At 40.5% G+C, this 12,183-nt stretch overlaps 1 protein-coding gene across 1 annotated transcript; it reads right to left on the bottom strand.

Moving 5' to 3' along the window:
- Nucleotides 1-4,934: 4,934 nt before the first annotated feature.
- On the bottom strand, nucleotides 4,935-5,468 carry LOC145823912 (uncharacterized). Its single transcript, XM_082923469.1, has one exon. It carries the CDS (start codon nucleotides 5,466-5,468, stop codon nucleotides 4,935-4,937), a length of 534 nt encoding a protein of 177 aa, XP_082779595.1.
- Between the last annotated feature and the right edge of the window lie 6,715 nt (nucleotides 5,469-12,183).

Below are 12,183 nucleotides of genomic sequence, written 5' to 3'. Positions count from 1 at the left end.
ATCCCTCATTAACGGCTTTCTTCTTCTTTTGAGAAAATACCACTGGTTGATCATCTGCGTCCCTCAGTGGCTTTGAGGAGGTGCATTAATGATGAGATAACCAAGTACGAGATACTAGAGGGTCGAAGTGCGATTGATGGGAGAATCTTCGTCCCTTGCCACCATGCTCAAGGGGAGTATGTTCTTGGCCCCATCTTTAAGGAGGCTCTTGCTACACTTCTTCCCTTGTACCACGCTTAGAGGACCACTACCTCCTCTACGAAGGAAATTTAACTGGGGAAGTTTGAGGGTTAATCAACCTCATCGTTGCTGGCCCACATTAAAGACTGAGTGGGAAGAGTGTATGATAGAGTAGTTGGAGCCCGACGACAAGACTTGGAGGACCTCTACATTCTTGATGCCCTTCAACTCTCTAGGTTCGTAATTCCTGAGGACCTTTTTCTCATCCCAGCTGCTCTCTGTTTTTGGAACCCTGCTTTTAACTTTTTCCAATTTCGATGCGGCATGATGGCCCTCACCATTCTTGAGATGTGCCACATTCTAGGGCTTTCACCTGCTGATGGTACTTCTGGTCCTCATTATCCAGACCTTAAGGTCTCCTTCTCTGTTCCTCCTTCTAATTCTTCTTACAGTGACTTCGTAGCCTTTGAGAATAAAAATAAAGGTCTTGTGACCGACCATGAGTTCTTTTCTTTCATCTTCTACTGACTTTGTAAATTTTTTTTTCTATACTTTTTCTCAGAAAATAATGCCTGAATTTGTCCCCTTGCCAAAGCTCTGGCTTCAGGGAAAAAGATTGCCCCGGCCCCCTATGTCCTTGGTCATGTATACAGGGTCTGCTCTCAATTTTGTGAGAGGACTCTAGAGCAGAATCAAGGGGGTCCTATTTGGATCCTTCAACTTTGGCTTTTTGCCTACTTCACTAACCTTCATTCTCGAAACCTAAGATTTCTGGTACAGGATCCTATCACCTACGGGAGAAATATGCTAGGGTTTTCTTATATCCCTCCAACTTTGTATATTATTTCTCTTTCTTTCATCACCTACCACTAGCTACTCACTCCTCCTTCTTCCGTCCCTTCGATGCTGCTGTAGGGCCAGCATGGTTAAGGGCCTTTTAGGCTGATTCCACCTGTTCCAGGCCTGTTCACAAGGAAATGTGGGCCTCTATTTTGCTGTTAAGGGAGCTTTTCATTGGCACTTTAAATCATAGAGCTTACAAGTGCATCTCTGAAGCCTACTGCCCCTCTCAATTTGCAAGGCAATTTGGGCTTAGCCAAGGGATTCTTGTCCCACTTTGCAGCCTCTCCAATTCTGATCTTGACACCGGAGACTTGAAGGTACCAAAATCCAGGCTGGATGAAGCAATAGTCAAGTTCAGAAAAGATCTTTCCAGCTTTGAATTTGTGCCTTTCACACTGGCTACAGTAGGGCTATGACTGGGTTCAAGACCTGGTGGTCTGTTAGCATAGAGGTGTAGCTTGCTACCCTTACCCTGGTTTTACTATAGAAATTGGATTTTCCATCCTAGGGAGGGCAAGGCAAATGCAAAGAGGCTGACATTATTATTACCTCTACCCCCACTGCAGCCTTCTCACCTAGAATTACAAAGGTCGTTGTCAAAAAGGGTACTTGTTCTATCCTTTCTTTTGTATTTTTTTTCCTTCCTTTATATTGTTCTTCTTACTTATAGTTTCTTTTACTAGTATAGGAACTTCGCAGGAGGCCTCACCTTAGAGAGCACAAACCTTGGCCACACTGAAGAGTAAGCAGCAGAAAAGAAAAGCCCACATCAAGCTTGAGCCTGTGGAAGAGGCTTCTAAGGTCCCTTTAGAAGAAGAAGAAGAAAAAGAGGCCTCTGTGAAAAGAAGGAAGAAACCAGCTTCCTTTAATGCCCAACCTACCATAGATGCTGCTCACGAAGCAGCTATTAAGACAGTAAAAAAGAACAGGCCAAGGAGGTCATTGTTTTTCAAAGATCTGAGAAGAAGAGGCAGCATAGGATTTTAAAGGAAGAAGCTGCTATTGTCGAGGCAGCATAACAGGAGATTGTAAGGAAGAGTAAAGTTGCTGAACATCATACCCTTCGCAGCTCTCCAACTACCATTACTACAACTGCTGGTAATTCTTTTTGCCTTTTTACAACACCTCTGGTTTTGATATACTTTTTCAGCTTTGTTTTTATGCCTATTTTCTTTTTATATCCCGCAGTAGCTAGCCTACCTATACATTCTTTGCTGCCTTCTTCTTCTCCTCCATAAAGTACTGAAAGATTATTCTTGAGCCCTGCGGATTTGAAAAAGGCCCTAAAGGGAAAAGGAAAGGCGGACATCAATTTTCCAATGAGTGCAGAGTCTTTGCAAATGATATTTCCAACTCCTGCCTCTACACTCCCTATAGCCTCTTCTTTAAAGGCTTGACCTGTCAATCGTCCTTTCCTTCCCCTCTAATAATCCTGTTGAATTTCTCAACTAGCCCTTGGTGACCATCACCTGGCCTTTGCCTGATTCTACACTTCCCAGAGTCCTAGTCACCTTTTTATCTTTTGAGACTATGCCTGCTACCCCTCCTTCTTCCTGAGTAGCTAGTACCTCCCGGGATAGCACTGGTAGCCCATTAACACTTTCTTCAATACCATGCTCTAGTCCCCTTTCCTTAGACTTGCTGGTGGCTAGGACTATTGATGCTCCTGAGGCATTTTTCTCTCCTTTTTCTCCACCGATTTCTTTAGCAATGCCTTCCACTAGTAGCTCCTCTACACTCCCCTTGTTAGAGAAAGAGATGGACATCTTCAAAGCTCAGCTAGTAAGCTTATTTCGGATATCTACACCAGTGCTTCCATCCGACAATGAAACTGGGCCCTTGGACCTAGCTAACTCCTTTCTGCAGATAATTAGAGGCTCTTCTATTACTGAATCCACTATTCCTCTTCCTCAGGTGCATTTAGGCATCTTCTTAGAGCTAATTAGGACTTTCTCAAGGATCCCATTCGAGGCTTTACAAAAGCCAACAATCAAGAATGGGTTTCTCAAATGCTGCCAATTCTTTGAGCAAACCAATGTTGCCTTTAGAGGTCATTTGTCTCAGGCAACAGCAACCATCGAATTTTATGTCAATCTTCATCAACTAGCCAATGTTGCAAAGAAAGAATTTTTAAAAGACAAGGAGTTTGTCTCTCATGTTCATTCTAAAGTCTTAATGCTGAAGGGACAACACTCCTTTGCCACACAGCTACCAAGCTCAGCTACTACATAAGAAGATAGAATTAGAGAAGGAACTAGCAGCAGTCAACCTGGCTTTGGAGTAAAATGCAAAGAAACTACATTTTTCTCACCAGGGGCTATCAAACCTCAGGCAAGAGACGAACATTGCCATTCAATTGTTCTCAGCACTTAGAAGTAAATAACTCATTGTAAGGGAACAGTTGAAACATTGTAATGAATTTTACGCCAAATTGTGGCAAAATGTACTTGATTTATTATGAAATGAAACACTATTAGCTACTCAAATGTTTCTTATTTCTTCTTGATATTTCATATGATGATCCTATACTCCTTATACTTTTCACACAGTTGGGTAATAATGCTTCAAATATCTATCATTAATTTTCCTGGGATGCACATACCCATTTAGATTCTTTAAATGGTAGGCTCCCCCAAACAGGACTCTATGGACTTGGTATAACCCCTTCCAATTAGGCGACCACTTGCCAAATTTGTGGCTTTTAATTCCTACTGAAATTATTGTTTTCCAAACTAAGCCTCCTTCATCAAAGTTGATGTGTTGGACCATTTTATTATTGCTTTTGGTTGCTTTTCTCTTTTGTAGAAGGATGTTGTTTAGTGCCAAAATTCTGACCTTATCCATATTTTCTAATTCCAAATGCATGCTTTGATAATACTGATCAGTACTTAGGTGATCTTGGCATTTGACCCTTAAGGACTTTATATTGATCTCAACAGGTAATACTGCATCATGCCCATATACCAAGGCATAAAGGGTAATTCCTATGCTTGATATTTGGGAAGTACTATAAGCCCATAACACATCTAATAGTAAGTTATGCCAATTTCTAGGATTGTCTTCAACAACCCTTTGTATTCCTTTCTTCAAGGATTTGTTCGATGACTCTGCTTGGCCATTTGCTTGTGCGTAATAGGGGGTGGAATTAACAAGACAAATTCCAAACTCTGCTGCGAAAGCCTTTACTAGCTTTCCATCAAACACAATCTCATTACCCACTGTTATGGTCAGTGGAATGCCAAATCTATGAATCAAATCCTTGATGAAATCAATTACTTCTGTCTGATCCACAGTTTTATAGGGCTTAGCCTCAACCCACTTAGTAAAGTAATCTGTAGCCACTAGTATGAAACAGTGTTGTTTCGAAGTAGGTGGGTAAATTTTTCCTATCATATCCATTGCCTACCTTCTAAATAGCCAAGGCTTCACCATTGCATATAGATCAGTTATTGGAACATGTCTTATCATACCATGCTTCTGGCATGCTTGGCAACCTTTTGCATACTTTATGCAATCCTTAAGGATGGTTGGTCAGTAATAAGAATGCCTTCAAAGCAGTTATCTCATCTTAACCCCAAGCTGGTGAGCACCACAGATGCCTTCATGCACCTCAGCCATAGCAGTCAATGCTTCATTTGGTCCCAAATACTCTAATAAGAGACCATCTACCCTTTTTTTATAAAGAGCATTCCTGTACACTATGAACTTCATGGACTATAGCTTAAGCTTTCTGCTAGCCTTCGAGGAAGGGCTAGTCAAATATTGAATGATTGGATGTCTCCAATCCTGCTCTTCCAAGTCATTCTGATTGGCTTCTACCAATAAACCCCATTTTGCTAAAGGTGGTGTCAACTTCTGATATGTTGCTTGGCCAATATCTGTTTGAGCATTATTGTCCCTTTTTCTAAAATTCAAAACTTTTGGGCCACATCATTGGCTTTGTAATTCATGAATCTTGGGATGTGAGGTACATCTGCCACTTGAAAATGGGAAAGTAAATGTACAGCAGCAACATAGTATGGCAACATGCTTACACTTTGACACTTAAAGATTCCTTTTACTTGTTTAATTACTAATTGGGAATCTCCAAATATATCAATTGCATGAACCTGTAAGTCAATAAGTAACTCAAGTCCCATAATTAAAGCTTCGTATTCAACTTGATTATTGAAACAAGTAGTTTCATCAATTCTAAAACCATGTGTGGTTTCTGCTCCTTGTGGTGATTTAATCACAACACCAATTCCTACAAGACCATTAGCCTTTGATCCATCGAACCACATCTGCCATGGCTCCAAGTCTGCTATATCAAGTTCCATTATTTCTTGATTTTCTGTTTGACATGGATGATCAACTAAGAAATTGGCTAATACCTGACCTTTCACTGCCTTTTGGGGAATATATTCCAAATGAAACTCTGACAAAGCCAAAATCCATTTGCCCATTCCTTCTCTTAATATAGGTCTAAATAACATGTACTTAACCAAATCTGTGGTTGCAATTACGAAGATAATAGTAGGTAAAAGATAATTTCTTAATTTTATTGCTGCATAGTACAAGGCTAAACATAGCTTTTCAACAGCTAAGTATTTATATTCACAAGAGTTTAAAAACCTACTAAGGTAATATACTGCTTGTTCCTTGCCTTCTTCATTGTCCTAAGCTAGAAAAACTCCTAATGATTCTTCAATTGCAGCAATGTATAACTTCAAAGGTCTATCCTTCCTTGGTGGCATAAACATTAGAGGTTTGGCCAAATAGGCTTTTATTCCTTCAAAAGCAACTTGATGCTCTGCTGACTACCTAAATTCTTCTTCATTTTTTAACTTCAGCAGAGAAGAAAAAACTTTAGTTTTCCCAGTAGTTTTAGAAATAAACCTTCGAAGAAAATTAACATATCTAGGGAATTTTTGCAAGTCTTTCTTATTTGATGGAGGTTTGGCCTCAATGATGGCTTTGGTTTGTTCTGATCAATCTGTATTCCTTTCTTGTGTACTATATACACTAAGAAGTTTCCAGCTGATACACCAAAAAAACATTTGAGTGGATTGAGCTTTAACTTGAATTTTCTCATTCTTTTGAAGGCTGCTGTGAGATGGATAAGATGCTCTTCCATAGACTGAGACTTCACCACGATATCATCAATGTAACACTCCAAGTATCCTCACAGGAGATCATGAAAGATGGTGTTCATTGCTCTTTGATATGTTGCTCCAGCATTCTTCAATCTAAATGGCATGTTAACTCATTCGAAGGTCCCAATGTTCCTAGGACACTTGAAAGCTGTCTTGTGAACATCCTCATCTGCTATGCATATCTAGTTGTAGCCAGAATGCCCATCCATCATTGACAAGATCCTGTGCCCTACTGAACTATCCACCAACAGATCCACTACAAGCATGGGGTACTCATCTTTTGGAGTTGCCAAGTTTAGATTTCTGAAATCAATACATAACCTCAATTTGCTATTCTTTTTACTCACAGGCACGATATTAGATAGCTATTCAACATACTTGGCTGTTCTGATAAAGCCTTCTTTGAGGAGCCTAGCAATCTCATCCTTCACCTTTTGAATCACCTCAGGACTCATTCGTCTAGGCTTCTGCTTGTATGGTTTAAAATTTGGCTTAATTGGAAGTCTATGTTCCACTAATGACCTATCCAATCCAGGCAGATCATTGTAAGATTAAGCAAAACAATCCTTATATTTTTTCAGAAGGGCCAATAACTGGTTCCTGGCTGTAGGATCCAACCAAGTACTAATATAGGTAGGTTGTTGTATTGATGTTTCTCCTGGATTGATCTCCTCTGAAGGATCTTCTATCTGAGTGCTTACTAATGTCCTTCCTTCAGCTTTTTTCGGCTTCGAAGCAAACCTTTCATCCTGATCTGTCACAAGCTTTCTTGGCTCAACCTCTTTGCTCTCTTTTTCATAGACAAAATCTATCATTAAAGCTTCTTCTTCCTATATCTCTTGGATTTTAGTGTCAATGTCCAATGCACAATACTTGCTTAGAGCCAATGGTTTGGCCTCATGTGGCTCATGTTTGCAACCAATCATCATGGCTTCTCTTTCTTCCTTCTAAACCTTCTGGACTATTGCCTCAATGTCCAGTGTGAAGAACTTCACCAAAGCCAAGGATCTGGTTTCTTGATCTTCCTGCTTACAACCAGGTATTGTTGGTATCCTTGATGATGTAGTCATATTCATCATCAGCACTTTCTTGCACCAAATGTTTCAGGTGTGCCAATTCCTCATTAGTTGTTTCTTCGGCTGTTCTATCAAGCTTTCTTAGTACGTTTAGTGGAACCACCCCTTTGGTATACAATGTTTCTTTTGCAAAATTTGCACAAGCAATGAAGGGCTGTAGGTCTGCATTTATTTCCTCTGTCTCCCTATTGCTCAAAGCTATCATCACCTTCTGATATAAAGAAGAGGGTACACATTTGTTGGTGCGGATCCAATCTCTATCAAGCAAAGCATTATACTTGGCATTGCTGTCTATGACAAAAAATACAGTCATACAATCCCTTGTTCCCACACTTAAATTAATGGGTAATATGCCTTTGGCCATCTACTTGTCCCCAGCAAAACCAGGGATGGTCGTGCTTGTTGGGATCAATCTAGGATTCCTTTTGCCCAATTTTTTCAAAGATGAACGAGATTTACTTCTGCCCCATTATCCATTAATACCATGTTTATCTCTATTCCATCGAAGTATGCCTTAATGTACAGAGGTTTAACATATTGAGTCATTAATGATGTGGGATATTCAAAGGGGTATACTAGAGTAACTATGCTTACCACTTCATTTTCTTCATCAGTTTGCATAGGCTTGGCTACTTTAGACTCATCCTGGACTATGCTGGCTTGTGAGTCTTCGTTGGAAACTTCTATAGGCTCACCCTCTTGACCCTCCTAATTTCCTTCTTCCACCTGAAATTTCTGAGGCAGTATGTATACCATATTAATTGGTATTCGAGAGAATGAACCAAACTGCACCACTGGCTGTATTTGCTCCTCTTCTGTGTTGGCTTGACTTGATGCCTCGGATGTATCTTCCATGCCACATTCTGGAACCTCAAGCTCCTTATCAATAGTCTATTGTTGGTCTGACTTGCATACAGACATTGCTTGTTCAACCATGAAAGTTTCGAACACATCTTCCTCAGCCAATACATGTTTCTGGCTTGGTCTAGTTCCTTCGTCTGTCTCATTGTCGTCATCACCTTCCATTAAGGCCTTTTCGAGGCCTACCAGACTTGATCTCTCTTTAGCTTTCAGTTTAGCATGAACCTTAGCCAATTTCTCTCTATTGGCACTTCAGCTGATCTTTGGACTAGGTTTTGAATTTTCTCCTTCTCCCGTTTGATCTCTTGTTTGCACCAAAGAGGTGTCCTTACCAGCTCCCTTAAGATCCCTTTGGTACTGAGTGAACCTACGTTGGATTTTCTCCTATGAGATATAGAGATCACAGGAACCGTGTCCAGTTCCTTTGTTTTCAGATTTTTGAGTAAAGCCACCAAAGGAGGCTTAATCATTCTATCCTTGCTTGCAAAGGCCTTACCCTGGGTTGGTATCATCTTAGGTTTGTTCTGCATGACAAACCAATCTAGTACTCCTGGTACCCATGAGCCCCTTGTACTAATCGTTGGGCCTGTTGTTTTTACCTTCGAAAGCCAATCACTGGTCTTGGTTCCCTGTTTTGGGCCAAGTTCAGGCTTATTTACGGGCTTATCAACTGCTGTATAGTAATTTAGTGGCCTAGCCTCATATAAAGGTCTCTTACCCTTTGACAGATTCTTGGCACCTGGAGACCCAACCAAGGATGATTGCTAGCTAAGATCCTTTGAATGTGCCCTCTTGTTATGTGTACTAACTGGCTTTCGATCTTTCTGCACATCCTTGTAGTACTGTTTCTCATCAACAGGAAGCCCTTTCAGCTATTTGTAACTTAGCCTACATCTGGGACACATTCGCTGCATGACATCTGCTTCGAGCGAATCATCATCTAATAGTTCTTTGCTAGAGCCATTTCCCTGGCCTTCGAAGCTTTACCCACTGGTTGGGAAACACTGTATACTCTTTTTAAAGGCAGCCTGGCTAGCCACATGCATCTACACATTGACCTCATCCAATTCCTTCAAAGACAAGCTCTTCTCCACCTTTTGGGTAAGCAAGTCTAGTATGCCAACATTAGTTGTAGCTTCTCTGATTTTTGGAAATAGATCGATGTTAATTCCCATTGCCTTCTCTGCTTTGGCTGGGAACTTCAGTATTCTTTTTCGAATATGCTCGTCTCGAAAAGCAATGCAGTTTTTAGTTGAATGAGGCTAAGAGTTATGCCATTTACAGTACATTTTGCCTTTTATTTCTTCTGAAGTTGGGATCTTAACTCCCTTAGGCAATTTTAAAAAATGGGCTATTAACAAATAATCAAATATGTCATTTGTTTTTTATACATCAAAAAAATATTTCCTGTGAAGATCTTTCTTTTTAAACTGTTGATTGATGGTGGTATCCTTTTGAATTAATGCTTCACAGATCATAGATTCTTGTCCTATAATCTCTACTGTATCAATTTCAAAATTAGGGTCCCTATAATAGGTCCTATAAAATGTATTACTTTGATTCTATTCTTTTTCAAGGAGAGTCTCATATCTAGTAACTTTATTAGTTAGTTCTACTAGGTCTCGAAACTCTGTTGAGTCAAACTTCTTTCGAAGCCTAAACTTTAGCTCATTTTGGGCCAACCTTATAAATTCAGGTTCAAGTAATATGACTCTGCATTTATTTTTGTGCCCTTTTGAATTTGGCAATGAATTGAGCCGCTTTCACATCAGGCCTTTGGCTCAACCTTGCCAAATCTGCTACAGATACTTTAGGCTCTATTTGGAAAAATTGGGCGTAAAACACCTTTTCCATTTGTTGCCAAGTCTGGATAGAACCAGATGTAAGGTTTGTATACTACGCGAAAGTTGACCCTGTTAGAGAGTTTGGAAAAAGTCTTAATTTCATGTAATTATTGTTAGTAAATTCACCACATTGGACTGTAAACCTAGCAATGTGTTCAACAGTTGACCGGTTTCTATTTCCATAAAAGATGACAAAGTTTGGTATCCTAAATCCCCTTGGGTATTCATGTAACCTATCTATCTATTCTGGGTAAGGCTTTCTGTAAACAAGGGTCTGGACCCCCCAGGCCATGGGTCCACAAATCTCTCTAACAATAGACAAACACAGGGTTTGAAGAAACTCCATGTGCTTAAGGCCCTTTTGGTCCATGTAAAGGCATATTCAGGATTGGTTGTCCCTGTTGTGCTGGTTAATGTTGAGGGTATGGTTGCCCTCTTGGGGTACGCATTGCCCTATGAAACAAGTTGTAGCGACCTTCACCTTACTCTTGTCATGCTTGCATACATTCATGCATGATCTTGTCTTGTTATGTTGTTTTGCAAGTTTCGCCTTGCCTTGTTTTGATTTAGTGTTGCTTGCATGATTTTGTTCCTTGCTTGGTGTGTAGCCGAGGTCATCTTGAGCTTAGTTCACCTTTGAACCTTTGTACTTAGAACTGATTTGGAACCACTTGGTCGACCCCCATCTTCACCTCGGGCATGTTTGCCGAGATGTTTTGCACTTAGTGATCATTGTCCTTGGGCAGGTATGGCCTAGACCGAGGTGTGGCACACCTCGGCCAAGGTGTGGCACAGCTTAGTCAAGTGTCGTCCTCCCTAGCCGATGTCTTTGTTACCCTGTTGCCGAAGCTTTGACTTTAGCCGATGTCATTACTTGCCGATGTGTCCTGCCTTAGCTTGCTGCATATGCTTTGTCATGGACTTGTCTTATCAATCAATCACCTTTTGAGCTAAACCAACCCGGTAGTGCCACGTGTTCGAGCTGATTGTTAAGACAACCGGCAGACCTAGAAACAAATCATTTTGTCTCAAATCTTTGCCTTTAGAGAGAGAAGCTCTAGAGAAAGGAGGAGAAGTTCTTGAGTGAGAATAGATCTTTCAAGCTTGATCTTCGAGGTTTGAACCGTTGGGTTCGAGTTTTGAGGTTAGAATCTTGATCTACTCTAGTTGTTGTTATTGATCATCTAGCTGCATTGCATGATCGAATTTGTTTTGCATGTCATGCATCCATTTGAAGTTGGTTTCGAAACAGAAAGATAGTATTCATGTGTTCTTGAAGAAAAGTCTCGTTTTAATCCGAAAGTTTGGAACAAGAACCATGTTTTTGTGTTCGTTCTTGCATGATCCTCTTGTATGGGTACCCAGGTCCATGTTTTGAACTCATGGCTTGAAATCTCAGATTTTTGTAACAAGTTATGACCTTTGCATTCATCTTCTTCATGATCATGTTCATCATGTTCTTCAAAGGGAAACCCAGGTTTTCCTGACCTTGCTTTTGAATGTGGACATCGGGACCACACCTCGGCAAGGAGGTGTGGGACCTCGGCAAGGACCTGGTTGGTACCCAGTGTGTTTTCATGAGACAGAAACAGTGTTTAAACTCCCAGCATGTTTTGCTTTGTTATTGACTTGGATTTGGTGAGAATGCCGGGATCATTTGCATGCATATAAAGCTTGTTTTGAGAATGTGATTGCCATGTGATTGTAGGTCCTTGATCTTTGCTTTGAGCCTACACCCGTGAAGATCTATGTGAGTGGTATTTTTAATGAAGCTATGTTATGCTATTTTGATAAATCTTGCTTTGCTTTGTTTTGACGAAAGTATTTGATTAAGCATGAATGAATAGCTCTGTTTTGATGTATTAAGTATAAGCTTTGTTTTGATGTCATCCTTGAAAAGTCCCTTGTGCTGGAGGACTTTAAACTTTCACAGCACTATGTATAAAAGGATACGGTCCTTTTTTTGGAAAGACTATCATGTTAAAGCGGGCTACGGGCCTAAGTAACACAAGACTATCATGTTAAAGCGGGCTACGGGCCTAAGTAACACAAGACTATCACATTAAAGCGGGCTACGGGCCTAAGTAACGCAAGACCATCATGTTAAAAGGAGCTACGGGCTTAAGTAACACAAGTCCCTTGTGCTGGAGGACTATAAACTTTCGCAGTACCTTTGAATAATCGATTACGGATCGTGCAGTCTTTGTTTTGCCACTGACGGTTTACCGCGTGGACTTGTTTGTT

This window comes from Camellia sinensis, chromosome 4, assembly GCF_055761805.1.
Source record: "Camellia sinensis isolate YWXY chromosome 4, ASM5576180v1, whole genome shotgun sequence".
In the NCBI taxonomy this organism is placed as follows: Eukaryota; Viridiplantae; Streptophyta; class Magnoliopsida; order Ericales; family Theaceae; genus Camellia; species Camellia sinensis.
Note: the sequence above shows the minus strand (reverse complement) of the source record. Positions and strands in the feature narration are given on the sequence as shown.